The 26,780-nt window shown below is 39.9% G+C and overlaps 7 protein-coding genes across 7 annotated transcripts; 1 reads left to right on the top strand and 6 right to left on the bottom strand.

The window, feature by feature from the left end:
- Positions 1-2,014: 2,014 nt before the first annotated feature.
- Positions 2,015-3,009, bottom strand: PKNH_1016400 (60S ribosomal protein L2, putative; the record flags this gene model as incomplete). The annotated part of the gene is made up of 2 exons (XM_002259611.1): positions 2,015-2,778; positions 2,991-3,009. 2 exons carry the CDS (start codon positions 3,007-3,009, stop codon positions 2,015-2,017), a joined length of 783 nt encoding a protein of 260 aa, XP_002259647.1.
- A 2,058-nt stretch (positions 3,010-5,067) lies between these two features.
- PKNH_1016300 (60S ribosomal protein L12, putative) lies at positions 5,068-6,130 on the bottom strand (the record flags this gene model as incomplete). The annotated part of the gene is made up of 2 exons (XM_002259610.1): positions 5,068-5,528; positions 6,094-6,130. The coding sequence occupies 2 exons, from the start codon at positions 6,128-6,130 to the stop codon at positions 5,068-5,070; spliced, it is 498 nt and encodes a 165-aa protein (XP_002259646.1).
- A 913-nt stretch (positions 6,131-7,043) lies between these two features.
- PKNH_1016200 (conserved protein, unknown function) lies at positions 7,044-8,573 on the bottom strand (the record flags this gene model as incomplete). The annotated part of the gene is made up of 1 exon (XM_002259609.1): positions 7,044-8,573. The coding sequence occupies one exon, from the start codon at positions 8,571-8,573 to the stop codon at positions 7,044-7,046; it is 1,530 nt and encodes a 509-aa protein (XP_002259645.1).
- A 956-nt stretch (positions 8,574-9,529) lies between these two features.
- PKNH_1016100 (conserved Plasmodium protein, unknown function) lies at positions 9,530-11,341 on the bottom strand (the record flags this gene model as incomplete). Its single annotated transcript, XM_002259608.1, has 1 exon — positions 9,530-11,341. The coding sequence occupies one exon, from the start codon at positions 11,339-11,341 to the stop codon at positions 9,530-9,532; it is 1,812 nt and encodes a 603-aa protein (XP_002259644.1).
- A 1,738-nt stretch (positions 11,342-13,079) lies between these two features.
- Positions 13,080-14,221, bottom strand: PKNH_1016000 (serine/arginine-rich splicing factor 1, putative; the record flags this gene model as incomplete). The annotated part of the gene is made up of 2 exons (XM_002259607.1): positions 13,080-13,679; positions 13,883-14,221. The coding sequence occupies 2 exons, from the start codon at positions 14,219-14,221 to the stop codon at positions 13,080-13,082; spliced, it is 939 nt and encodes a 312-aa protein (XP_002259643.1).
- A 4,899-nt stretch (positions 14,222-19,120) lies between these two features.
- On the top strand, positions 19,121-22,561 carry PKNH_1015900 (FACT complex subunit SPT16, putative; the record flags this gene model as incomplete). The annotated part of the gene is made up of 3 exons (XM_002259606.1): positions 19,121-22,075; positions 22,223-22,361; positions 22,485-22,561. The coding sequence occupies 3 exons, from the start codon at positions 19,121-19,123 to the stop codon at positions 22,559-22,561; spliced, it is 3,171 nt and encodes a 1,056-aa protein (XP_002259642.1).
- A 1,477-nt stretch (positions 22,562-24,038) lies between these two features.
- Positions 24,039-26,321, bottom strand: PKNH_1015800 (uncharacterized protein; the record flags this gene model as incomplete). Its single annotated transcript, XM_002259605.1, has 1 exon — positions 24,039-26,321. One exon carries the CDS (start codon positions 26,319-26,321, stop codon positions 24,039-24,041), a length of 2,283 nt encoding a protein of 760 aa, XP_002259641.1.
- Positions 26,322-26,780: the final 459 nt, after the last annotated feature.

Genomic DNA, 26,780 nt, shown 5'->3' with positions numbered 1-26,780 from the left:
CATATGTTAGTCAACTTATGTGTTAACTTTTTTCCTTGTTTCGTTCTGTCATGAAACTTATCTCTAAGGATGTAATATATATGCATACTAGAAAAAAGTTCACGTGAAAAAGGAAAATTGTTTTTTAATTTTTTACGCATACACGTATTACACATGGAAATGCGTATAACCATGCAAGTGTACATGTGAAGGAGGCGCCCATGTGCTGCATATATGTACATCGGTACATATATATACACGTACCCGTGCATGCTACATATATGCCAACATGCTTAGTCGCACGCACGTGGAAAATTAAAAAAAAAAAAAACGTATAAAAGGAAAAAGAAAAACGCAGCATATCGGAGGAGGTGCTTTTCTTTTCGTGTGCATAAGTTTAAAAAAAAAAAATGTACACATAAAACGTCGGAATTGTTTGATGCGAAAAGGGTTGCACGCACGTCAGCAATAATAGGGACTTCCATTTGAGGGAAACCCGAAGGAGTAAAAATGGGAACAAAAAAAAAAGTGATGGGAAAATGGGAAAAAAAAAAAAAATAGGGAATAAGCGGGAAAAGGAATTTTTTGAAGTTCCCTATATGCACATATTTATAATAAAAGAAGCGCATACAAGAATGCGTAAAAAATTGAGTAACTATATATGTATAATACATGCTTGTATACATGTGCGTACATATTTATACATTCATGATAATAAGCCATTTAGCGAAGGTGCGGAAAATAAGCAGATGCATTTGCGGTTATTATGCGAACGAGCACGTGCACTCGCCGAGCCTTCTCGCCTCTTTGGGAATTGCCTCTGCTATTACATAATTACTACGCTGTGCCTTTACTATGAAAGTTGCACTCTTTTCGATTTTTTTCCGTCAATGGTTTTTCCATTTCCGAGCGCAGGTTTGCATCAAACTTCAGCGAAATTATGTAACTCCAAGGGACGTACACAGAACAGATCAAAATAATTCCCCACTTTGGAGGGGAATATGTGTTTTTTTTTTACATTTTTGCAGAAACTCTTTTTTTTTTTTTTTTTTTTTTTTTCCAGTTAGCTATTTCAGCCATTAATACTGAAATAGTCACTTTTTTCTGAACTGTTCAGGTGGAATTGTAAAAGAAAAAAAGAAAAATTCTCAAAATGGGTATTAAGCGCTAGATTAGCAAAGAAGCCGCTTCGCATGGTTATAATTAGGAAAAACATGCTGGACAATAATAGCGAATTAAAAGGAGAGAAAATATAGGAAAATGCTAAACGCTGTATGCTGCTCTTTGTGCATAAGGAAAGGAAGCAATTCAGACGAATAGGCATGCCACATTGATGGAGTGAATGTTCCACGCCAAATCGGGAAAATTTGTCCCCCCTGCTACCCCCGCATGCAATGCAAATTAAATTTCGTGTGTCATGTTTTCTCTGATATTTTGCTTCACCATCTCATCCATTTGGAAAGGTGCGGATAACAGTACCCCGCCTAAATTATTGGTGATGTATTGGTATAACGTTCGGGTGATGCTTATAAGGGCAGTTTTTTCGTGGACCCCTTTTCCTCCTCTTTTTGCACACCTTTGATATTTTATTTTCCCAATGCAAACTCCACACTGATGGTGGACTTTAGCAACTTGGGAAAATGGGAAAAAAGAATGTTTTTTTTTTTTTTTTTTTTTTTTAATAATTTTAAAAAAATTGTACATTTTTTCGGTTTCCTGTTATACCTATTAATACTGTGAGCATTTGTATAAAAATTGGAATAGATGAAAAAAAAAAAAAAAAAAAAAACCATACACCTGATAGGCATATGATCAAAAAATTACATGAATTCCGTTGATGCATTCATCGTATAGAAACGAACATAATGAAAAGGCCGAAAAAAGGATTCTATCGACGAATCTTTCCTTCCGTCTTACCATCCGTTCATGTGCTTGCTTCCGAATGAGAAAAAAAAAAAAAATTGCACAAGAAATTATATATCACTTTGCCTCTTGTCATACGTTTCCGCGGCACTTAACCCCTTGGAGCAACCATTTAATCCTCTGTCTTTCCAACAAGCTTGGTCTTCTTGGCACCTCTCAACAAACCAGTTCTTCTAGCAGCGATGAGACCGACCTTCTGTCCAGCGGGTGCACTTCTCGAAACGGTGGAAGGATGACCAATGTGTTGGTGATTACCACCACCATGAGGATGGTCTACTGGGTTCATAGCAACACCTCTGACTTTAGGCCAGCAGTTACGTTTAACTCTGTACTTGTGGTGAGCAACACCAGCCTTCAAAATTGGCTTATCAATTCTTCCTCCTGCACCCACAACACCGACCATAGCTCTAGCTCTAGAATCAATAGTTTTCTTTGCACCAGAGGGTAAACGAACTTTGGTTTTCTTTCCATCCTCTGATTGACCAACAACGGTGGCGTAACATCCAGATGCCTTGGCTAGCGTTCCTCTATTTCCTGTACGGTGTTCTAAATTACATATTAGGGTACCTTCAGGCATTTTTCCTATGGGTAGGATGTTACCAACGGATAGAGGAGCTTTAATACCACAGGAAATGTACTGACCCGTGAACATGCCTTCTGTGGCTACCATCAATTCTTCCTTCTTTCCATATTTCTCCGTTTTTTTAAAGACGACTTTTGCCAAAGGGGCACCTCTTCCTGGGTCATGGATAATGTCCTTTATAAGTCCTTTAATGTATCCCTTCTTTTCACAGAAATCCAAGTGGCGCAACTTGGCTGCTCCCTTTCGGTGGTGGTTGTGGGACTTGAAAATCGAGCCTCTTCCTTTCCTCTGGCCTGTATAGGGAAAAAGCGGAGGGGAATGCCATGAGTAGAGTGAGTAAAGCAAGTGGTACAATAACTGCGCATTTTTGCACGTACAGCAGTGCCCGCGTGCAAACGTTCGTCACATGAACGCGTAAAAGCATAAACTCTCTACGCTGCGCGCGCAGAAAGAAGCAAACGCGCGTATGTTCTTTTTCTTAGCCCCTATGGGGAAATATATGTACCTCTTATAACTCTTCCCATTTTGAAAAATCTCTTCTGGAATTATAAGCAGTTTTGGGGGGTTTTCCCTAATTTGTGGGATTTTGAACAAGCTCTACACTTGCTGGATAAATTTCGCGCAGGAAATTATAATCACGTTTGGCCCTGAATAAGGATCTAACTTACATTCACGCGCAAATTCGTCGCAGCGTTTGGCCAAATTTTTTCGTTCTTTGTTTTTGGATGGTTATCCTGAACGTGCGAAGTGTTACCTTTTTTACTTTGCTACTTTTCGCAACGTTTTTTTTTTTTTTTTTTTTCAGCTAGTTTTTTATGGTCATTAAAAAGTTTTTTTTTTTTTTTTTTTTTTTAAATTAAAGTGAATTTTTTTTTTCCTGCACGATGGAAGAATGCCCAGGGTTCCATCTGGTATGCATATCCCCATCCGTAATTTGTTATGTATACTTAATCATTCATCGGGTATTTCATGCGCAATTTTTGTATGCTTGTAAAAGTATAAAGTAAACGAAAAAAATTGGCCAAATAATAGTTGGGAACTTATATAACGGTACTTCTCTTCTGGTCGCTGCGCACGCATTCAACAACACGTAAATATATACCTTTGTATGTATATAGGGGTTAGCCCAACTGCGGGGTGCCCAACAAGGGGTGATTTAAGAGGTTACCCCTAATTATATATGCGTATTCGCAGCCAGGCCTACCGGGGCAAAATGAACTGGGTCTCTGTCCCGCCTTTGCCCATATGCATACTGAAAAGCAGTGAAGGGAGGAAAGGCCCCCCCGGCGCACTACGGAAAGCGAACCCGTTTTTTCCGCGACTCCCCAAATGTTACCCCCATTTTTTGGTGCTCTCACTTCCCCTTGTTGGAGAAAGGAATAAATTGGCAGAAAATTTAAGAGCGAAAAAAATAGCGCCATTTTTACTGGCACAACAGCTGTATGAAGAAAATGACCAGGGGCGCTTTGCAAAGCGAAAAAAAAAAATAATAATAAAATAATAAAATAAATAAAATAAAATAAAATAAAAAGAATAAATAAAGTAAAATAAAACAGAATACAAAAAAAAAGTGAATTTCCCAACATGGAAAATAATAAAACTGTCAGCGCGACAACGCCAGCACGCGGAACAATGCAACAGGTTTTTATTGTGCAACAAGAAATTGGAAAAAAAACTTTTTTTTTTCTTTTTTTCTATTTTCTATTTTCCTTTCTTTTATCGTAAGGTATAGAATTCTACAAACGAAAGATGGTGATGCAGGGGGAGCAGAAAAGGATGAATACATACATACCATCTGTCTTGAGGAAAACGCGTGTCCATTCCAATTAGCCATTGTGTTGTCCAATACGATTGTGCGAATTTTGTCGGAAAAAGAACGTAACCCCCTATTTGTCATCATGACAACACTATTTAATTCGGTCCCCTCTCCACACCCAGGATGAGGAAAAAAAAAAAAATGTACTATATTCCCATAACAAACCCAGAATGCGTTGAAAAGGGCTTATACATACCCACCACGGTAGGAATTTTTTCTTAGGTCCACTAAATTAGGCAATTTCCAAAGTGCTCCTGAATGGAGGCACTCCCTTTTTATCAGTCGCTCCACCTCGGCGGATGAAGGAACAGTTGTATTATGAATATAAAAGGTTAAAAGTATACTTTCTTTTTTTCTTATCTCCTTGGAATTAAAAACTGTTGTGAGTGTTAAGTTAAAAAAAAAAAAAAAAAAAAAAAAAGGTATGATAAATGTGCATACGCGTAACATATGCCCATATCCCGAAATGAACGAAATGGATAATGAAATGTGCACGTAAGGAAGAGGGAGAACACTTCCCCCCTTTTTGCTCTCATTTGGATTAATACAGGTTCGTACGCAGTCATGTCATCCCGAGCTTCGTACCACATTGCATAGCCTGATAGAGTTCCTTCTTCTCTTTTTCGATCGCAAGGTCAGTATTTCACACGTGGACAGACTAAGGGAGGGGGCTCCGATCTCTATGACAAGATTTAATAAACGGCCTCATATACCCCCTTCCATTTTATTCTTTTTTTTTTGTTAGCAATCCAACCCATCCACTATTTTAACAGTCTGGTACGTCTATCTCCCCAGAGTCAATCATCTCCTGAACGGTGGTTGGCTTCTTTCCATCGACGGTGCAACCAATGGAGTTGCAAGTTCCTAAAATTTCTTTCACAGTTCCTTTGAATTCTTTGGCCCTCGACTTATCTTTCATAATTCTTGCGATAGAGTACACTTGCTCAATTTTTAAATTTCCATTGTGTTTAATATTTTTCACTTTTTTTCTATCCCTGGGGGCTTCATTCAATTCTTTCAACACCAACGAGGCTGATGTTGGTACCACTTCGATCTTGGCCTGCCTATTTTGGATGGTAAGTTTTACGCATATTTTTAGCCCCTTCCATGACTGCGTTTCCTTGGCTATGTCGTCACCAATTTTCTTCGGGGATAATCCAAGGGGACCTAGCTTCGGGGATAACACCGACGAAGCTCCCACTTCACCTCCGACTTGTCTGATGTAGACTGCGCGTATGATAGAAGGGGAATGATAAAATTATGAATTATCGTATTTATGGTATCTTTACCGAAGCCCACTCATTACAATTATGGTGGTGATGGCGTGCACAATGCAAGAGCAAATACACCCATGGAGATGAATTTCCACAAAGGGGATACGCTTATATGATGGGATCCCCTAAATGGGAGCAGGGAAAAGAAAGGAACACTATTTACAGTAATAGTAGCCTTCCTTTCCCTAACTAATTTTCTCATCTTGGAATATGGAATATGGAATATGGAATATGGAATATGGAATATGGAATATGCGCGTGGCTACCATCTCCACTTTGAAGGGGACCCCACCGAATGTCAGGCGCATCAACACGTACATATACACGTATGTAAGAATTATTTCCTCACAAAAAAGGTATACAAATAAAAATTACTATCGCTATGCGACGAGGTGAAATGAATCAACAACAGGAAGGGGCAAGGAGGGGGGGGGAAGGAATACCTTCCCTCCCTTCTGCTAATGCATTATGTTGAATTAAAAAAAAAAATATAATAATAAATGAATTAAAATAATTACCATATTTTATCTCGTTAGGATCTGGTCTTTTGGCCATTGTTAAACTTTTGTGTTTGTTAATTCAAAGGGAATTTTGTTCCAATATGCGGATGAGTTGTTCTTCCGAAGCAGTGGGTTTTGCAGTTCAGTCGTTCGTACGTTCGTACGTTTCCACGTTTGTATATTTATAAATTTGTGTATTTATTTATTTTTATTTTATTTTATTTTTTTTAATTAAATTTTTTTTTTTTTTCATTTGTTTATTTTATTTTATTTATTTTTTTTTTTCCTGCCAACTCGGCCAACATGATAATTTCATAAAGCAGTCGAGAGGAACAATTAAACGGCGACGCGCAAGAAGGTGAATTTTGTGAGCATTTTGCAATGGGGCATCATCTTTTCCGCAAGATCGCACGCTCGTTATATGCCCCCTTTTTTATACTGTTTCCTTGCTCGTTCCGTTTTCCCCCCTTTTCCGTGCGCTTCGCCTCGTCCTTAAGCCCATTACTTTAGCTTGTTCACCATCGCCGTCGCCCGCCACGCATAGGCAAATGCTGTCATTGCGCACTGTCGGTATTAAGGTGGGCATACAAATCCCAACTCGGCCTCCATCCCTCAAAGTACAACTGTACATAAAATATATACGCATAAATTTTGTGTACATATTATTTTCACCCCCCACAGAAGGGGGGGTATAGAATCTCGCATTGCTCCTTTATTTCGGAGGTTATAAAGAAACGTGGAGATGTGCCTATGTCGGGCCTTGCTCTTTTTTTACCCGTGCGGGAGTGCTTAAAAAAAAAATTCAAATACCACAGGTATATACCCCGTGGGTATAGAGAAAAAAAAAACGGGGGTCAAAACATGGAAGGGAAATTATTGCCCCAACTGCCACTATCAAATATACGGAAAAAAAAAAAAGAAAAAAAAAAGAGCATTTCAGCCCCAAATTGGAGAACGTAAACCAACCGCTAGGAATGCAAAATTGTCAATTCGTTGTTTGGTTTCCCCTCCACTGCCACTAAACGGTCAAGTGAGAGGACGACCCTAATTTTCCGCACAGGGTACTTATACCGGGCCTTTAATACCTCGGCGCACTTGGATAAAATTTGATCCAGCATATGGCAAACAAATTTTGTCTCCGTGTTTGACGCTGACGGATCTGTATGGACCACCCCATCGGTAGATTGTGCATTCCGCATCTTCCTAACCAAACGCACAAATTTTACTCCATCTGAAAGATTCAACTGGGAAATGTTATTCTTTATGTGGAAGAGAATATTCTCGAGGCTATCATAATGGTAATAGTTACTACGTACAGCGCTCTCGAGGATTCGCAACTCGTCTTCCACTCGAACGTCGGTATTGTGGTTGTTGTAAAGGTGAAATAACTTTCGCAAAATGGGCTTAATCAAGGATAATCTCTCCACAGGAACATTTATCCCTACATGAGGGATCACCCCCATGGGGGAGTCATCATTATTCTTCTGTACACATGCCCCATCAAGCAGGAAAAAGTTAATCCTAAAGAGGCTTAGTATGAAATTTCTTAAATCTCTTGGGGAATAGGCTAGCTGGGTCCTCTGTACATATTCAATGGACTTGCTATAAATTTGCCATCGTTCAGCGAAAGGCAGAACACGACCATATATAGAAAAAAGAGAGAAAAAGGTACACATCTCCTTATGTGTAAGGTCGAAGTTATTTCGAACAATGATGTGGAGGAGGTTCCTTTGGGAGTCGTCCGACAGGGAAATTTCTTTCCACTTCCATTTTTTAATCCTCTTTATTTTGCATCGGTATATATGATAGGAACGTAGGAAAAGTACCACGTCAGAGGATACACACAAATCCATATTGTACACCACCTGTTCCATAAGTTTGCAAAGAAGGACTGGGTCAAAATAGTTGTTCTTTATAAGCATTCTAAACAAGAGGATAGCATCATTTATCTTTAGATGGCTCCAAAAGTTGTATAGCGTGTCATTCACAGAACCTTGCAGTAGGTAGTACTCAATCCGTTTAAGGATGTTATTTTTTTTTCTCTTTTTTTTTTCATATTTTATTTTTTGGAGAGCATGCAGTAATCTAATGATTCCACTCGGACCAAACTCAGGCAGAAGAACCACAGCCTTATCAAACTGATCATCCACTTGGTTGAATAATTTACTCCTTCCTATTGTCCCGTTGGTGGAGATGTCTTCTTCCCCCTTGTTTCTTTCTACGTTTTTAAAGTGCCTACTGACCTGCCTACTGACTTGCCTACTGACCTGCCTACTGACTTGCCTACTGACCTGCCTACTGACCTGCCTACTGACCTGCCTACTGACTTGCCTACTGATGTGTCTCCTTCGTGTGGACTTTCCCTTGGTGTACCTCTCCACCAGGGCTATATGCTCACACACATTTTCCAGGTGTTTCAATAAATGCGTACCATTTATTTTGTTCAAACTTACACTCGGGATGAGGTTCCGGATAAGAGGAATTGACAAGCTCTTCATTTGTTAGGCGGATGAGATCTGAATGCTTAAGCGAGGTAGACTAGCAAACATGTGGAGAGAAATGCGATAGGTTGCGCGTGTACATACGTATTATCACAATGTTCCGTAGTCCTTCATTAGGCACGATAGGGGAGGAAAAAAAGAAAAAAAGAGAGAGACGGGACACACCTGTTCCGGTGAAGTGTAACCTTCTGCCATGTGTGACATTCCACTCCTGTTCTGCCTCCTCTTTGACCCTCCACCATAGGAGTAGAAACAAATCACGGGATTAAAAAAAAAAAAAATGGGATATACATATGAAAAAAATAGTACGCACTAAAAAACAACAACTCCAAAAAGTGTTACCCTCTCCCTCACTTTATTATAATATAGAGGGACAGTTCTAACGGTAAGAATAATAGATTAGAGGGTTTAAGGTTTCCGCCCAATTAGAGGCGAATCCAAGTTGCTTTTCTTCCTCCTCCCTCAGGAAAAGGTTTGGAAAAAAAAAAAAAAAAAAAAAAAAAAAATGGAAGGCTACAAATCGCACAGGAGATTCTCCAAAACTGGCTCCGAAAAAATGTACAAAAAGGAGGTAAAAATAACCGCGTCGTGAATTGCACAGGAGGCACATCCACATTGCGCAACTCCTCGTTTGACCAGTTGCAGAAATCGAGTAAGTGCACGTTTGTTAAGCATAAACTTTTCCTTCGCCAAAACCATTAGGATTCTGCCATCTTACACCTTATTTGAGGGAAGAATTCCCCTAAGTGTTTCAAAAAAAAGGCAGACAAATACACACAAGGGGAGGGCAACGAAGGGAATTGTGGCTTCCCAAACGGTTACGAAATTTATGTACAAAATGTAAAATCAGCTCCACAATTTTTTTTGAAACAGAGGAGGAAGAATTCAACTATAAAAATGCATCTACACAGGTTTATTTTAACCCCCTCCTCGGAGGGAACCTTCCATCAGAGCTATTTTTTTATGCCCACCGGAAGATGATCACCCCCTACATTCCTCAAAAAGTGCAAACTTGTAATTTTCATTTGTCCCAAAATTCCGCACTTCACCCATCGCCCATTTTTACAAATTTTTATCATCCCATCAGAGGCAAGCGCTACCAAAAAATTGCTTTCGTTAAAATCAAAATCATCTATGTTTCCTCCCCCCCTACTACTATCACTATGTAGCATCCAATTCTTACGTTGTGTGTTGAAAATATAAAAATAATTTTTCTCATCCAAAACCCACAAGTGCCCATTTCTGTCAAAGGCCAATGACTTCAACTTAGCTATTCCGTAGGCCTTTCTTTCCTGTACCCATTCGTATTTGTTCCATTTTTGTAAATCGCCCCGAAGGTTTATTGCCCACATTTTATTCCTCCCACTAATGGCCATTTTTAAAAAGAGAGTTTCTCTATGGGTGTCTATTTTTTGGAAACACCTATTACTCATTAGAAACCCCAGATTGAAATTTCTATTGATGCAAATGATGTGTCCTTCTTTGTCTGTGCACAAGGACACGAAAGATTCGTACAAGATATTTATTCTCTTCCAATCATAGCCATCCCATGAGTACACTTCTCCTGAAAGACTTACTGCCAACATGTTTTCAAATAATGGTAATCCCTTTTGGCTAGTCATTTTACGTAAAACCATCTTTTTATCCTTTCTTAATATTGGTGCGTTTTTTTTCTTCGCTTCTATGTGACCACTCCATTTCGCTGCTGTTTCATAGAAGCCCTGATGGTGGTTAGCGTTGCCCAAGTGGCCGTGCTTGGTTGAACTTCTCCTGATGGAAGTCTGAATTTCTCTTGGAGTTTTTCCTTGTGAATTTTCCAACTTTCCGAACTTAGTCAATTTCTCCTCCCCTCTTGTGGAGAGGGACGATGACAAAATCTGCACCTTCTCCGAAAGGGGTTTCCCACTTTTGCCAAACGACTGAATGTTCTGCTCCCCCACCATTTGGAAGGGCTTGATTTTATCTGTGCTCATGAGCCTCTCAGCTATTTTTAATATCTGCGTCTTGGCCCTCATCATATTTAGCTTCCTTTCCACATTTATCTTTCGCGCTTTATTGTACGGGGAGAATGATGAATAGACCACGTTCTTGTCTACTCTCATGCTGAAGGCTTTTTTGGGCCCTCCGCTTTTCAGGTCTCCCTGGAAATTTTCTGTGTGCAGCTTCTTCAGCTTTGGACTTACGTGTCTGTTGCTACTGCTCAGCGTGTGCGTCGTGGCTAGCCGCTGGAACACGGATACTTTTTTGATTCCACTTTTTACTAGTCTCTTCGGTTTGTCTACCGATTCCTTTTCACTCGAGTTCCCACTCCTATCTGTGTTGCTGTCACCCGAGTTTCCATCCGTGTCTGGATCATCTGAGTTTATGTCATCATTTACGCTGCTTTCATCACCTTCGTTTTCTCCCTCCTCTAGGATTACTCCCATTTTCGACGTGGCCTCGTTAACTGGCTTCTCTGAAGCATCGCTACTGCTCACCTCCAGTGGGTCCCCCTCCACATCTTCACGTTTGAAGCTCACCTGTTCCAAAGTACTTCCATCAAAAGAGCTCTTTTTTTTTTTAAGAGATGACTTTAATCTTGGCGGATTTTCGCTTGTCTGTCTATCCTCATCAGATGCATCATCGCGGATGGATCTTTTTCCTTCCAAGTCTGTGTGCAATCCCTTTTTCAGCGAAGTGTTTGAATTTTTTATGGCAATGTGGCTGTTACTCAATTTGTCATTCGATCCATGAATAACCACCGTTTTGCTTTTTACGTATTGCATGGTTAATGAATCGGACACTCAGAGGGTAAATTTTGCGGAGCGGGGATAAATAGACTTGAACATGTGTGTCTAGGATATGTCACAAAATGCTGATCCTTTTTTTCTTTTTTTTTTTTTTTTTTTTTGATATCCAACGGGCAACCTGCTTACGGCTGCACGTGGTTATACTTATGTACATGTAGGTTGTTCAAAAGAGGAGAAAGAAAGACAAGTTCAAAATGAAAATAGTGAACATATAATGCTGTTAAATGAAACTCCCATAAAAATGGAGAACTTGTCCCCATCAAGCAGTCTCCATTAAAATGAGAAATCACAGTTTTTTCATATTGATGAAGTGTAATTAATTATATTTTGTTTAATTGTGTTCAGGTTGAAGGATTATGGATGGAAAGACTTTTTTTTTTTTTTTTTTTTTTTTTTATGAACAGCCATACGAAAAAAAAAAAAAAAAAAAAAAAAAAAAAAAAAAAATAGCAACAAGAATAATAATTATTACCAAAATTGGCTAGCTACTTGGCAGCTGTATTAACAAGGGGAATTCCTTAAATTCGGAAATGTGTGCAGATTAAAAATATTGTCTCGTCGTATGTGTAGATACAAAAATATACGTACTAGTATATGCTCTCCAGGGGGGCCATACCCAGGCAGAATTAATCCATCCCATTTTGATACAGGAAAATACCCGTATTGGCCCATGTTGCGAAAAAAACGGCTCCGTTCAAAAGGGTGAAAGGACCGAAAAAGACAACTCTTATTCTTTTTTCTTACAACTGTTGAGGCTAAATCCGGGCCTAAATATTCATTCCAAGGGGGGATCCATGTGGGTTATTTTCTCCAACTTGAAGCAGCCATTGTAGCAGTTTTTCCACCGTAGTGTCCTCGTGCATTTGTCTTATGTGTAACACTGGGTTATGAGGGCGTGTGCTTTTGTGTAGGTTCGGGGGGGGGGGGGGGTGCTTTTTTTTTTTTTTTTTTTTCCTATCAGATTACAGGGTTTAGGATTCTGGCTCTCCCAAGGGACTGTGTGTAATGACGAAATGACCGCTTGGAATATAAATTTGGTGCATAATAATTAAAAAAAAAAAAAAAAAAAAAAACTACAAATAACTGGTTGTTCCATTTTGCTACAGATTATTTCGCTATACCTTATTTGGCTACATTTTATTTATAAATAATTATTTTAAAAAAATTTATAAAATCGTCCATGCAGTGCGCGGCCACTAATCCCTGTTGTGTGGGAACGCGTGAAAGCAAGATACGTTAACACGCGTGCATGGAAACATACGCATATGTACACACAGCGTAAGGGAAGGAGAACACATAAATATGTAGGTGGATGGCTAAAAAAAAAAAAAATAATAAATAATAATAATAAATAAAATAAAAGCAATCATGCACCTAGATAGTGAAGTGAACTGAGGAAAGGAGAGCACACATCTTTAACCTGTACATCCAATGCCTGTGCAGATGTAGCGTGCCTGCTAAATTTTCGTTATGAAGAGGATAACCTTTAAATAATGTTAAAGGCGAAGAAACACCTAATTTAAGATACACACGCTAGTGGGACGAATCACAAAGATCAACTTCCTCGTTCTGCGCGCATATGAGTACATAAAAGAACGCATGGGCACAAATACACCCACGGAGACCTAGACATTTAGCACGAAGGTAAACAAATGTAAGTCGATAAGGACCCATCCATGGGAATATCGTTCTCACCTACACATAATACAAACGACTAATGTCTTCTCTTACGAGACCACGAGGAGGATCTGGAGCGTGACCTAGATGGAGATCTGGATCCAGATTTTGATATGGATCTGTTATTTTTTTTCCTTTCTTGGTAAGACAAACTTCTCGAGTAACTTCTTTTCTTTTCATATGCGTCTCTTCTTCTATCCATGCTTCTACTTCTGCTGCTACTAGATGTTCTGCTTCTACTTCTGCTTCTGCTTCGACTTCCACTTCGGCTTCTACTTCTGCTCCTACTATAGCTTCTGCTACTGTAGCTTCTACTTCTGCTGTAGGACCTTTTACGGCTCCTTGAGTAGCTCCTGCTAGAATAGCTCCTATTTCTGCTACGGTATCTACCGTATCCTCCATCTTCCCTATGCCACGATATTTTTTTCTCTCTAATGGTTATTTTGGATTTTTCACCTTCATGCGACCTAAATGTAGATCCGTTAAATTTCTCAATTGCTTCAAGCATGTCTTCTTTGTGAAAAAAGGAAACTTCACCAATTCCATTTTTAAAAACATCTGCATGACCACACTCTCCCGCTTCTCTAAGATGGTCCTTCAAATCTTGCCAACTCCCTGAAAGGGGCAAACCGCTCACCTGTACGTGGATGGGAAAAGAATGTCCAATGTGAAGGTGCGCTACACACATCGGTGCATTTGTGCGGTTCGTAGATTGTTGACGTATAGCAACGTGGACACTATCACCAATGCGTAAGAATAGCACAGAAGAAGTAAACAAAGCTATAAGTTAATTTAATGATGCATAAAGTGATATTTCTGTTATCTCTTTTTTTTCATTACCTCAACGACGTATCTGCCTCGCCTAGATCTCATTCCCCTACCCATCATTCCTCTACCACCTCTTGGACCGTACTTTCCATTATCCCTGGCGTTAAAAGGAACTTCGACCCTTAATTTATTACCCCCGTAATCAGATCCGTCCTTTTCCTTTATCGCATCCGCTGCATCCCTCGCATCTTCAAATTCGATAAAAGCAAAGGCAGCACCTGACACTGTTTTTTTCACATCACACTTAAGTATGTTTCCATATTTACGAAATTCATTTTCTACATCCCTTGGCGATACGTGAGACGGTAAATTTCCCACATAGATGCGTGAAATACTCTCACTCATAGACATCTTCCTGGACTTTTTTTTTTTTTTTTTTTTTTTTTTTTTTTTTTTTTTTTTCTTGTTAAGAGCAATTTCTGTTGTGCGCAATTCGCGTGGGAACACGCGAGATGGATACCCCTACGTCGAGTATACTCTTTGGGTGGTTAGCTATCTGGGAACTTCACGCTCCGTTCACGTTTCTGTCTCCAGTTTCCTTTAACTTTATCTTCTGCGTTATATGCCTGCCTTCCTTGTTGCACCTTCAGCTGTGCCTGGATGCCGACTTGGTTCGTCACCACGCACCTTTGCAAACGTACACGCACGAAAAGCGGGTAGGAAACTAACAATCTATGCGTGCACCTATAGAGTACAACTTTCACAATTCTGGGAGAAGAACCATAGAGTGCTCACTTTCTCCTTCTCAATCTCTCGCGTATGCGCCTTCTGCAAAACCAACGTTGTAGCTTGTCAAAACTGATGAACTGCAACTAGCGGTTGGCCGCAAAGGCACACGTGGATAATAAAGTTCGCTCTACTACGTTTTTTCAATGTCAGTTGGAAAAAAAAAAAAAAAAAAAAAAAAAGATGTATGTTATTGGTTTTTAGAACATCAAATAAAATTATGGTTTGGTAAAAAGGGCTTCAATAAATGGCAAGTGGTCATATTTTCCTCTTTTTTTTTTTTTTTTTCTTTCTTCTTCCCCTGGCATTTGTGTTTTGTATTTCCTTTTATTGCTTATATCGACATAGTGCTTTCCGTTTCTTTTTTTTTTTCTCTTTTTTCTTTTTTTTCACTTTTGCGTTTGTTTGATTTTTTCCTTTTTTTTTTTCTTCCCTTGGAACTATATGGCTGACACCGAATCACCTTTCTTCATTTTACATTTTGTAGTGTTCCTTCTTATAAGTAGGTCGAAAGATGGAGCAACAGTTCATACTGCGCGCGTGGTTTTTTTTTTTTTTTTTTTTTTTTTTTTAAATCCCTGCTGTCATTGTAAAGAAGGCTCAATTGTGAAGCCTAGGCTTGGCTTGGTGCGTATAGAAATGGATCGTACCCGCGGGTATTCTCTCATCGTATTCGCGCCTGCATTTAAAGGCATCCATATAACCAGGGTATAGCTTTTTTTTTTGTAGGTGCCTGCTAAAATTGCCACGTTTAATTGGTGTTGGGTGCGGGCTCCAAAAAAAAAAAAATAAAATAAATAAAATAAAATAAAAAATGGATAAGCAAAACTGTATGCACATAAACACCTGCCCATAAAAAATGAGTACTACGCACAGAAAGCGCAGCAAGACTATGTTCAATTTGTCATCACTGGCTGATTCAACAGAATCGTGCCCCTCTTTCTTCCTTCACCGAAAGAGCATAAATTCTTATGTATCTCCTATATTCTGACAACGACAAATGCAGGAGGGGTAGGGGAAAATTAACATCATTGCTCTTTGTGCGTGTGAGAAAAGTATATAGGCGATGATTTTTGCAGTAGGCACATGTATGTGTACCATGCAAGTCGTAATTACAGTTGCCTTTGTATATACACTTATTCTTCATGCACATTAGTGGAAGGGGAAGGAACAAATTATGTAAAACATACACGGTTCTGTGGACATTTGCATGGCATATGCGTCTTTCCAGTTTGTGGACTCCCTTATCCTTCATCAGATAAAATTGAATTATGTCGTCAAGTACGAACTCTTCTCCTTCTATTTTTATTTTATTATTTTATTTTATTTTTTTTCGCTTTTGTCAAAATGGGGAAAATAAATCGTTGCGTGGAAAAAAAAATGTGCACTGCAGAGTGCGTCGTGGATAAGGGAGGTTCTATAAGCACATACGAACTGTACATAGATCATTGGAAACTCCACCCCTTCCGCGGAGTGGCTGAGCACATGCGGTGAACACTTGCGCACAACTGGTAGGCACACATGGGGTTAAGCAACTTCCCACTGCGAAAGTATCACTTCATATTAACGCACCGAAAATGAGAAAATACCATCGAGTGTATATTTTCCTTTATTTGCCAAAAAGGTCGCCCTAAAAAGCACACACTAAAATGGGGAACGCCATGTTATATAAGCTGCATATATGTAAGTACGTTTCACCGGGCATGAACATAGATCGGGAGCGCTCTTCGTAAAAAAATTTACATGATACCCCATGTGTGTGAAAGGCGAATATTCCCATATGCCACAAGCACTGCATCAGTCAAATCCTTATGCAGACCCCAATATACGGATACGCATAAACTCCCCATAAATTCGATCCCAATGGTGAACCTATTTATTCTTTTTATAACCGAGGAAACTGCCCTACATCAATTTTTTTTTTGGGAAGAAATTTGCTACTCTTTTATTTTCTGCCAATTGGGGGTAACACACTGGAAAAAAAAAAAAACTGTTGACAGGGTTCATTCGTAGAATTGCAACCACCCGTGTAGACCTCCCCATGCACTGACAAATTGGCCCCTAACTTATGACCTGTTCAATTTTCATCGCCTTGACGTAGTCGGATTGTTCTGCACCCGCTAATTTTTGAGAAAGGCAAAACGGTTCGTTACGTAAATGCAGATCATCAAGCACATGAGCAACCTGTCTTTAAGTTGAATTAGCATTTTTAAGATATGCCCCCTTCCAATTATACAGTGCAATTTTGCAATTGGTATCGACATTATGGATCATCTGCGTAAACACAATAACGGGGAGGTGTATTTATATGCGTGTAGTTAAGTAGGGGAGGGGAAAACATGCAAATGATCATTCGGGTTAATCTCCCCCACGTACATATTATGCACTACCTGGGGAGGATTACCCATTTGGGGTTCCTCCATCAAAATGGTATAAAGGTGTTGCACCCGCACAGACGCATTTCCCATAAGCCTTTCGGCTCAGTGATCCCCTCTCTAATACGCAAAAAGGGGAATCCGTCTATTTCCACTTTTTATGAAAAGCAATTTTTAAGGAGGCCCCTTCCAGGGGATGCACAAGGTTTTTCACTTCCCTGATCAATATAAATAGGAAAGTAAAATGGGTGAAAGAAAATTGTGGTTTACGTTATCGCCATCGCAAGGTAGAAATGAACATAAGTGGGCATTCGTGTATAACACACTTGTAGTGATCTTTTCTGTGGAGAGCTTATAAAGACTACTCATCCTTTTTTTTTTTTTTTTTTTTTTTCCTCTCCTTTTTTAAATCATTTTGGATTTCTCAACACCCAGAAGGTTTGTCTTGTGTGTGTAGTGATGAAGTTCCCATGGTATCCGCTCATGTAGAGGATTCTTCCACTTTGGAAGAAGATAAACTTGGCAAAGTACACTCCGCAGAGAGGAACGGAAAGAGAGAAACCCTACTTTTGTACATACGTGCAAATATACTTATATGAATGTACACATGTGTATGTCCATCTGCCTCAGTGCATACCCATGTTGGGATACTTGGTGGATCTCCATCCCTCTGACGTACTCGCACAAGGAATGCGCTACAATTAGGTGACCACCCCAACATGAAGTGATGTCCGAGACACAATACTAATGGTGAAGGTGAAAGTTCAAAAAAAAAAAAAAAAAAAAAAAAAAAGTTAACCCCAGTGAAGTCGTGTTTGCTAAGACAATCCGGAAGAAAGAAGCGGAACAAGGAAGGAAGTGAGTGAAACAAAAGTTAAGCTAAATAATGTTCATCGCGACCCAACATGCGGAACACCCGGCTAAGGTGTCACACGCGACTCGAGATTATTCATCTCGTTCTCATTTAGGCACCCCTCCCCTTTCTCCCCAGCTCAGTGCATATTAGGTCATTCTCCGCATCTGCCTTCGCGCTACACACACCCCATTAAGGCTCAAATCGCGTTACACCGCATGGGTTACATCTCCAAAACACATGCGCAAACAGATGTGCAAACACATACGTAATCATATCCACACGAGGATGCTCATCTGCGGCACTCGCCACTTTGCACATTCGAAAGTACCCATTTTTTCTAGTGCGCCTGCCCGTGCGCACATACGTATAGAAATTTGTACGCAGTGAAGCAAGCCTCTGTGCGCAGATGCATAAAGCCACGCCCGCGGGAAAAAAAAATATGTTCATATGCACTTGCACATTCATATGTGGTTTGCACATGAGCATGATAGGGACTTAAATCAACCAAAAAGTCGATCAGAAATTTTTTTTTTTTTTTTTTTTTTTTTTTCTCACAAATCTCCAAATGGTCATTTGTTTCTTCCTATTTTTTATTTTATTCCCCTTTTGAGAAAGAGAAAATATTTACTTTTTTTTTTTTTTTTTTTTTTTTTTTTCTCCATCGTGTTAATCAGATTCGGCATTTAAAATCTCCCTCTTTTGCATTTCTCACGAGGGAATAAAATCCCACCTTGGTGAATCGCCGAAGAAGCCAAGCCACCTTTCCAAGTTGCTTCTTAAAGTAACCTCCTCAGCGGAGGGAGAGCACACCGAACGACAGGGAAGAGAGGAAGAGACGAAATATGCCCCCCCTGGCCGCATAACCCTGAAGAGGTGGTATATGCACAGTGCCTGCCGTGACTGTAGCGCTGAAAATATAAGCAAGCGGAAGTGGATAGACCCACGAGCATATCGACCCTGGAGCACAATTGAGAATACATTGAGAAGTTCACTTATATTTACTCCATCGGGTAGAGAGTGAAGTGATCGGCTCGGGCAGCACGGTTAAGCTTCCAAAGTGTCGTACTTCCGTCCATCCGTCCATCCGTCCATCTGTCCATCTGTCCATCCATCCGATCTGCCACCCCCAGATACACGTGCAGGCGGCGAACAAGGACAAGTCGCGAATAGGAGCAGAGACCACGTGTCATTAGAAGAAGGTGCCAACTGGGCCAAGTGTTCTGACAGGGCCTATTACCGTCTAACAGAAAAAAAAAAAAAAAAACCTTTCTACTTTTTCAACTCCCCCACAAAATGAACGAATCTCTGGATATCGAAAACGCAAAGGCCAAGTTGAAGTTGGTGTTCTCCTTTTGGGAGAGTTCGGAAAACAAAAGCTTCTCGCAAAGCAACGCATTCTGCGTTTTATCGGGAAAGTCGAGCAAGGAGGAAAATGCCACGACGCAGGAGCAGTTCCAGATGTGGCTGATGGGGTACCAACTGACGGAGACATTTTTTCTCTTCCTGAGCAAGGAAAAGTTAATCATCCTGACAAGTGATAAGAAGAAAAAATTCCTCCAACCGTTATTGGATAGTGTGCAAAATGTACATGTAATGGAAAGAAGTAACGACAACTCGGATAATTTTGCGAAAATAAAAGAAATGATAAATGACACAGGAACGGATGAAATAGCCATTCTAAAAGATAAAGATGCCACAGGAAATTTTTTTGAAAGTTGCTACGGTTTTATAAAAAGTTTAGAAATACCTCAGATAGATGTGAATAGTGAATTGAAGTTTTTGTTGAATTTTCGATCCGAGTCAGACATGAAAATACAGAAAAGTGGAAGCGACATTGCTTGCATAATCTTAAAAAATATTTTAATAACGACAATTGAAAATGCGCTAGACAGTGAAGAATTCCAAAGTCACGATAAGATAAAAGACAAAGCTTTAAAATTTCACGAAAATAAAAAGTGCGTTTTAAAATTGAAGGAGAAGCTGAAAGTTGATATAGACGATATAGATGTTATATACAGCAATGTACAAAGTGGAAATCAATTCACCTTAAATTATAAAAATAGTAGTAATAAAAATTACCTCTCCCAGAATGAAGGTACCATATTAGTCGGGGTTGGAGTCAAATACAAGGAGTTGTGTTCTAATGTGAATAGAACACTTTTGCTAAATGCCAAAACGCAACATAAGGAATTGTACAATTTCACTTTGGCCATCGAAAAGTACATTATTAAGGAATGCCTCCAGGTAAATAGCACTTATTCAGATGTGTATAAGAAGGCCATTAGTTTTATCAAAAAAAATAAACAGGATTACTCTACCTTGAGTCAGATCGATTTGGAAGATTATTTTGTGAAATGCATTGGACATGTCATTGGAATTGAATTTATGGAGAAAGAGTTTCTCATCACGGAAAATAACAACACAGGAATTATACAGAAAAATACATCCTATAATTTATCTGTTGGATTCGAAAACGTGCCCGGCAATGACAAAAACAATTTTGCCATCTGGATCAGCGACACAGTGTGCATTAATGATAACGGTGAAGTGAACATTCTTACCGACTCCATCAGCAAAGAAATCAACACTATATCCTATGAATTGGAGGATAGCAAAAGTGAAGAAGAAATGGATAACAACGTCAAGAGTGAAAAGAAAGAACAGAATGCAGAATATCAAAAAAAAAAAACTGGCATTTCTGCTAGTATTCTAAACAACGCAGCCAGTGTTATCGTTTCTGATAGACTCAGGAGGAGGAACAAAAATTCACTTGCACACAACAATGAACAAGAAATGGAAGAACTGAACAAAAGGCAAAGTGAACTTAAGGAGAAAAAAATGAACGAAATAAAAATTCGCTTCTCCAAAGGAACCAGCGATTATAAAGATCCAAATAAAAAAAATATTAAAAAGTTGGAAGATGTAAAAGCGTATAATGATGTTGATCTCCTTCCTAGAGATTTACGGCCCAATATAATATCTATAGATAATAAACATGAATGCATTTTACTTCCCATCAACGGTGCACATGTCCCCTTCCACGTTTCTACCATAAAAAATCTTAGTTCCAATTATGAAGACAACAACGATATATATGTTCTCCGTATTAATTTTCAAGTACCAGGTGGCCAAGGGGTTCTGAAAGCAGATTTCAATACATTCCCTACCCTACAGGAAAAAGAAATGTACATCAAAGAATTGATATTTAAATCGAATGATGAAAGACATTTCCAAAATATTGTAAAACAAGTGAAGGATCTCATTAAACACGTCAGGCAGAAGGAAGTAGAAGCAGATGTTAATGATCCTGAGCATGCTCAAGAGAAACTTGTTCTGAACAAAAGTGGAAGAAGAATTATTCTTAGAGATCTTATGACCAGACCAAATATTTTTACAGGAAGAAAAATTTTAGGAACCCTGGAGTTGCATACCAATGGGCTTAGATACTCAGCCAACTCTCGAGGAACGACAGAACATATTGATATCCTCTTCGACGATATCAAGTACGCCTTTTATCAACCTTCTGATGGGCAATTAATTATTCTTATCCATTTCCACTTGAAGAGGTACATCATGGTGGGAAAAAAAAAGACACTAGACGTGCAGTTCTACTGTGAAGCAGGAACACAAATTGATGATCTGGATAGAGCCAAGGCAAGAAACGTCTACGACCCAGATGAAATGCATGATGAAATGAAAGAAAGAGAGCAAAAAAATCGACTAAATCTTATTTTTAAAAATTTTGTACAACAGATGCAAGATGCATCAAAAATAGAATTCGAAATTCCATACCCTGAATTGACATTCTCTGGAGTCCCAAACAAAAGCAATGTAGAAATTTTTGTCACTGCAAATACAATTAACCATCTCGTGGAGTGGCCACCCTTTATTCTCTCCGTTGAAGATATCGAAATTGCTTCCCTAGAAAGAATCCACCATGGGTTACGTAATTTTGATATGATATTTGTATTTAAGGACTACACCAAACCGGTAAAGCGCATTGATGTTATCCCCACGGAGTACATCGATACCATCAAGAAGTGGCTGACCACCATTGACATCGTCTTCTACGAGGGCAAGAACAACCTCCAGTGGGGAAATATTTTGAAGACCATTTTGGCTGACATCGACTCGTTTGTCGAATCGAAGGGCTTCGACGGGTTCCTCGGCGACGACGATGACGAGGAGGAGCAGTCCGCGGAAGATGAGGATGATGATGACGAGTACGAGCTGGACGAATCTGAAATGGTAGGATGTGGTGAAGGCTCTGCAAGGGCTAATGGCTACTGTAAAGGACCTCGTTCAGATGCAGTGCGAATCGGCCACATGTGATGAGAACCCCTTCTTTACACCTGTTCATGTTTCTCTATGTGCACACTTTCCACCCCAATGCAGAGCGCGGAGGATGACAGCGACTACGATGACAGCGAAGATGAGAGCCTCGCCACGGAGAGCGACGGCGAGGGAGAAGTCGAAGAAGATTCCGAGGATGAGGGGCTTTCTTGGGATGAGCTCGAGGAGCGGGCCAAAAAGGGTACACCAAAGAAACACGCTCATACGGGACTGACCATTGTCCTGATAGGCCCACATGATAACCTTATAACCTCTTTTTTTTTTTTTTTTTTTTTTTTCTTCTTTTTTCCCCCTCCCCCTGCAGACGACAAGAAACGATTCGCTTACAAAAGCGACGAAGATGAAGGATACAATAAGAGGAAGAAAAAGAAAAAGAATTAATGTAAATTTTCACTACACAAAACGTTCTGTCAACATTTACATGGTTTCTTTTCTCACCATTTACCAATTTGGGTTCACCATATTATGCCCCTCTTTACTTCCTCCCTCCGAAGGGCACATACAAATGTACAACAGATGCAGTACCTCTTTGTGTGGCGCTCAGTTTTTTCTGGCCCCACTGATGAGCAACAAATTTTGGCTCGCTGGTATATCCACACCCCGACTTTGCAGTTCACTGTACCTTTGGCTTTTCTACAAATTCTCCAACAGGATTTTGGCTTTTTGGTCCACTCGCTTCGGCGACCTATATCATGTGTCGCCACAATAGCAATGGACAAGACTACTGCTATTATTTCCATGTCGAATGTGTTGTGGCAAGAGCTTTTGTTCCTTCCCCCCCCTCTTCAGAGGGTGCCACGCAACACCATTTGATTACATTCCCAAAGATCAAAGTGGTCCTACACACATGTAGTCCTATCCCCTGGCATATAATCACCAATAGGTGATTTACTTTTGCATTTTTTTTTTTTTTTTTTTTTTTTTCCATGCTACCTTTCTCTCTCTGCTTATCTCCCCACGGTGAGTCACTGGACACAATTCGCAGTTGCAGACATTCCGATGGCGACGAGAATATACCCGTGGGAAGACACCTGTCTGTATCTGCTCTGGATGGTCGATGGTACGCAGATGATCAAGATGAACATGTGGCATACAGGCGCAGAAGGGGTACACTTGTGAGGGGTTGCTAGGGCAGAGAACATCCCGTTCCACACAACCTTTTAAACTTCATGTCTCAAGGAATTATCACCCCCAGATCTGCATACTCATCTGTGTACGCACACATACACACATTTATACGTAATTATATGCTTACTCCTCAATGACATCTTGGTTGATACGGAGGGGAGGTACTCCTGCGTCTAGTCATATTATCGTGCCCCCCACACACACACACACCATGCAGTCGTACATTATTTTATCTCTCCGCCACATCTCTGTTTTCCTATTACTCTCCCCTTGTACCTCCCGTTCATCTTCTTCTTCTTTTTTTTTTTCTTCCATTCGGCCCATCCCTACCTGTCCGACTCATCCTGTAGCATTAAATAAAAATAATCGAACGAACTTCAAAGGGGGCAAACGGAAAAATTCGTGCACCCAATACATCCATATGAAATTTGCCCTGCCGTTGCTCTGTGCTGGGACTTCGCACACACAGTACGTAGTATAGCCCTGCTTAAGTTAATCAACACGAAGGAAAAGAATGTTAAGCGTTTTCTATATATATATATATATATATATATATATATATATATATATATATATCCAGGCATATACACCAAACATGTAATCAGGGCAATGAAATAGTTATTATAAGGGAATATGTATAACATCACCTCGGTGGTGCATTCATCTAGGAGAAAAAAAACTCCCACAAAAAGTGAACTAAAAAAAAAGAAAAATATTTATTAAATGCCCCTTAGCCGCTTATCATTAGGACCTCCCTCCTTACTAACTTATACCCCCTTATTTGTAGTTGCTGAGAATTCTCATCCTCAATGCCCGAAAGGGGTAGAAACTGATCCCCTCTGTTCCGTACGCAGAGGTTCTTCTCCAATATAACAGGGAGGGCAACGCCTTCTTCAGAATTAACTCCTCCAATGATGAGTGCCCCGTCCAGATGTAAATTTTGAATGAGTGCATCTGACTTCACCCACAACGTGGAGCTCCTACTAATGGATATATTTCCTGTAACTTTTTTTATCAGATCCGTTAGGGTAAAGGCAAATTGCGGTTCTAATAAAACCTTGGGGGGAAGGAAATAACCAACCCCTTTAAATGTCTTCATCTCCAATTCGTCCAACAGGAAAATCTTCCGATTGTACAGACAGGCCAATTGTAAGAAGGCACAGTTGTTGTAGTAGAGATCTGCTTCTGCGCTGAACATGCATTCTGGGTGTATGCCACTTTGCACTTTTCTCTTCGCCTTCGTAGAGTCGTTCTTTACAGGGGAGAAACAGAGACACCTATCTAGATGGGTAACTCCGACTCTCCCCCGTTTGGAGACATAGCTTCTGATGTTCATCCCCATTTCGTATGAACGTTCGCCTGGTCCTTCCCTACCCCCAGAGTAGTACAGAAAGGCAAAGTCCTGCATCATGCATTCCACTCGAGTAGCACGAACAAAATGCTTCCTCTCATGATCCGCATACTTCGGATTAACATATTCTGGAACAACCCCATTGGTTCTTTTGAGCAACTCATTGTATGTCTTCATTTCGAACAGAATAGAACTAGTATTACCGGGAAAGAGGGAAAACCCATCCTCATCCACCAACTCCTGTCCACCTGAACCAGTCAGGATGGATTCTAAAAAATTATATTCTATATTTACAACTCTTTTACAATTATCCTCGTCGATTAAGTTGCAAATGGCTCCTATCTCTTCCCCCGGATTTCTCGAAATAGCGAGGAAGTTCATATGGAGTTCTTTCTCTATGGACACCCCCAAGCATGCAAATAAAACCTTCATGGCTAAAGCGTTCGTATCTTGGAAAAAATACAAGTATCTATATCCTTCTTCTATGAGATCATCCAAATTAATGTACTTTCTAATGAGAGAATGAATATCTCCATGACCATGCGGTTTTTTGGAAAAGATAAATGATTCATTTTGAAAAACAAAATCAATGTGTGCCTCGCTATCCTTAAAGCATAATACCTTCTTCTGCTTTAAAAAGTACATTTGATTCTCCTTAAGGGTGAAAAAATTATTCTTCCTCAAAAACGTGACTGTCTCTTCATACGTATCATCGGACAACATGATAATAAAGGGGATCTCTACCTCTTTGTTTTTTTCCCTCTTTATATACTCTTGGAAAACTTTCAAATAATTACAATAATATTCAATGTACGTTTTCTCTGAGACTAAATTTGTTAGTAGCTTCAATTTGATATCCTTGTGATTTAATCTCTCTCCCAACCCCCCCGCTAGCAACACGAAGCATACTCTATCGATTTGGCTCAGTCCTATCTGCTCGTAATGCAGATACTGTTCGATTTGTTCTATGGTTTCACTCTCCTGATTTTCCTGCTGTGTCTTTGTTTTATTTTGCTTCTTCCCTTTTGTCTCATCACATAACGAGAGGTAACTACTTCTGTATAAATTCGGGTCGTAAGCTTGGCCATTCGATGAAGCAGAGGAAAGGGGCGTTGTGGGAATGCCTGTGGTGGATAACTCCCTGTGGGATATCGTCCTCTGGGATAGCGGAGTGGTCTCCCCCTCTGACAGAGAGACGAAGTTGCCGTCCTGGGTAAAAGTACCATTCGCATCGTACTCCACGCTGCTTTCGTTTGACGTGCTTGTCGACACATTAAAAGGATCTTCCTTTCCATCGCAATACCCATCCTGTACATATATCCTCTTCTCCTCTCTGTTATTTCCACCAAATTGAGGGATCATATCATCCCAGGGAAATTTTATTTTTATTAAATTATCTGGTCTTTCTATCACACAGTGTGCAAATTTGTGCATTTTCTTTTCCGATTTTTTCATCAAAGTTTTAGCTCTCTCTACGTATGTTCTCAGCCCATCAGGGTATACGAGTTCGAATTCTTTTATCTGTTTAATGATGTCTAAGATGTTCCTCTCGTTTATTCCTTCATGGTTCAACAGCTCCGTCTGCCCCGTCTCAATCAGGTCTTCGATGTATCTTCTGTCTTCATCGCTGATCGTTTTTATGAGTTCGTCGATTTTATGCATCCTCGCTAGCGTTAGCGGTGCGTTTTATCGGAGTTATCTCGTCTCTTTCGCTCACTGCGAAAGAGACCCTCCCTTTCTCGAATGAGAACACGCTAGTATTCTTTTTTAATCTCTTCTCCACACGCTCGTTGGTGTGATATCTCTGTATTTAGCAAATATAATAGTAAGCAGTTCTTCCCAACTAAATCAAGAAAAACGTTTTCACTAGTTCACCAAGGAAATTGTCGCTAGCAGATGGTGCTTGGTGAAATATAGATCGGACCGGTCACCCAAGGTTGTAATTTCACTTTACAGCAAAACGAATCCACCATGTCTATTTGTCCACCGATGTTGAAAGGGGGTTATCAAACTTCTCGCGTTCACTGAGCTCCGAAGGAGCAAAGATCTGAGGAAGGAGAACGAAACAACTTTGTTCAGGCTACCTTTTTCTTCATTTTTTTAAATTTTCATAACGTGCAA

The sequence above is a fragment of the Plasmodium knowlesi genome, assembly GCF_000006355.2.
Source record: "Plasmodium knowlesi strain H genome assembly, chromosome: 10".
In the NCBI taxonomy this organism is placed as follows: domain Eukaryota; phylum Apicomplexa; class Aconoidasida; order Haemosporida; family Plasmodiidae; genus Plasmodium; species Plasmodium knowlesi.
The sequence above is the reverse complement of the archived record's forward strand: the minus strand, read 5'-3'. Positions and strand labels throughout refer to the sequence as shown.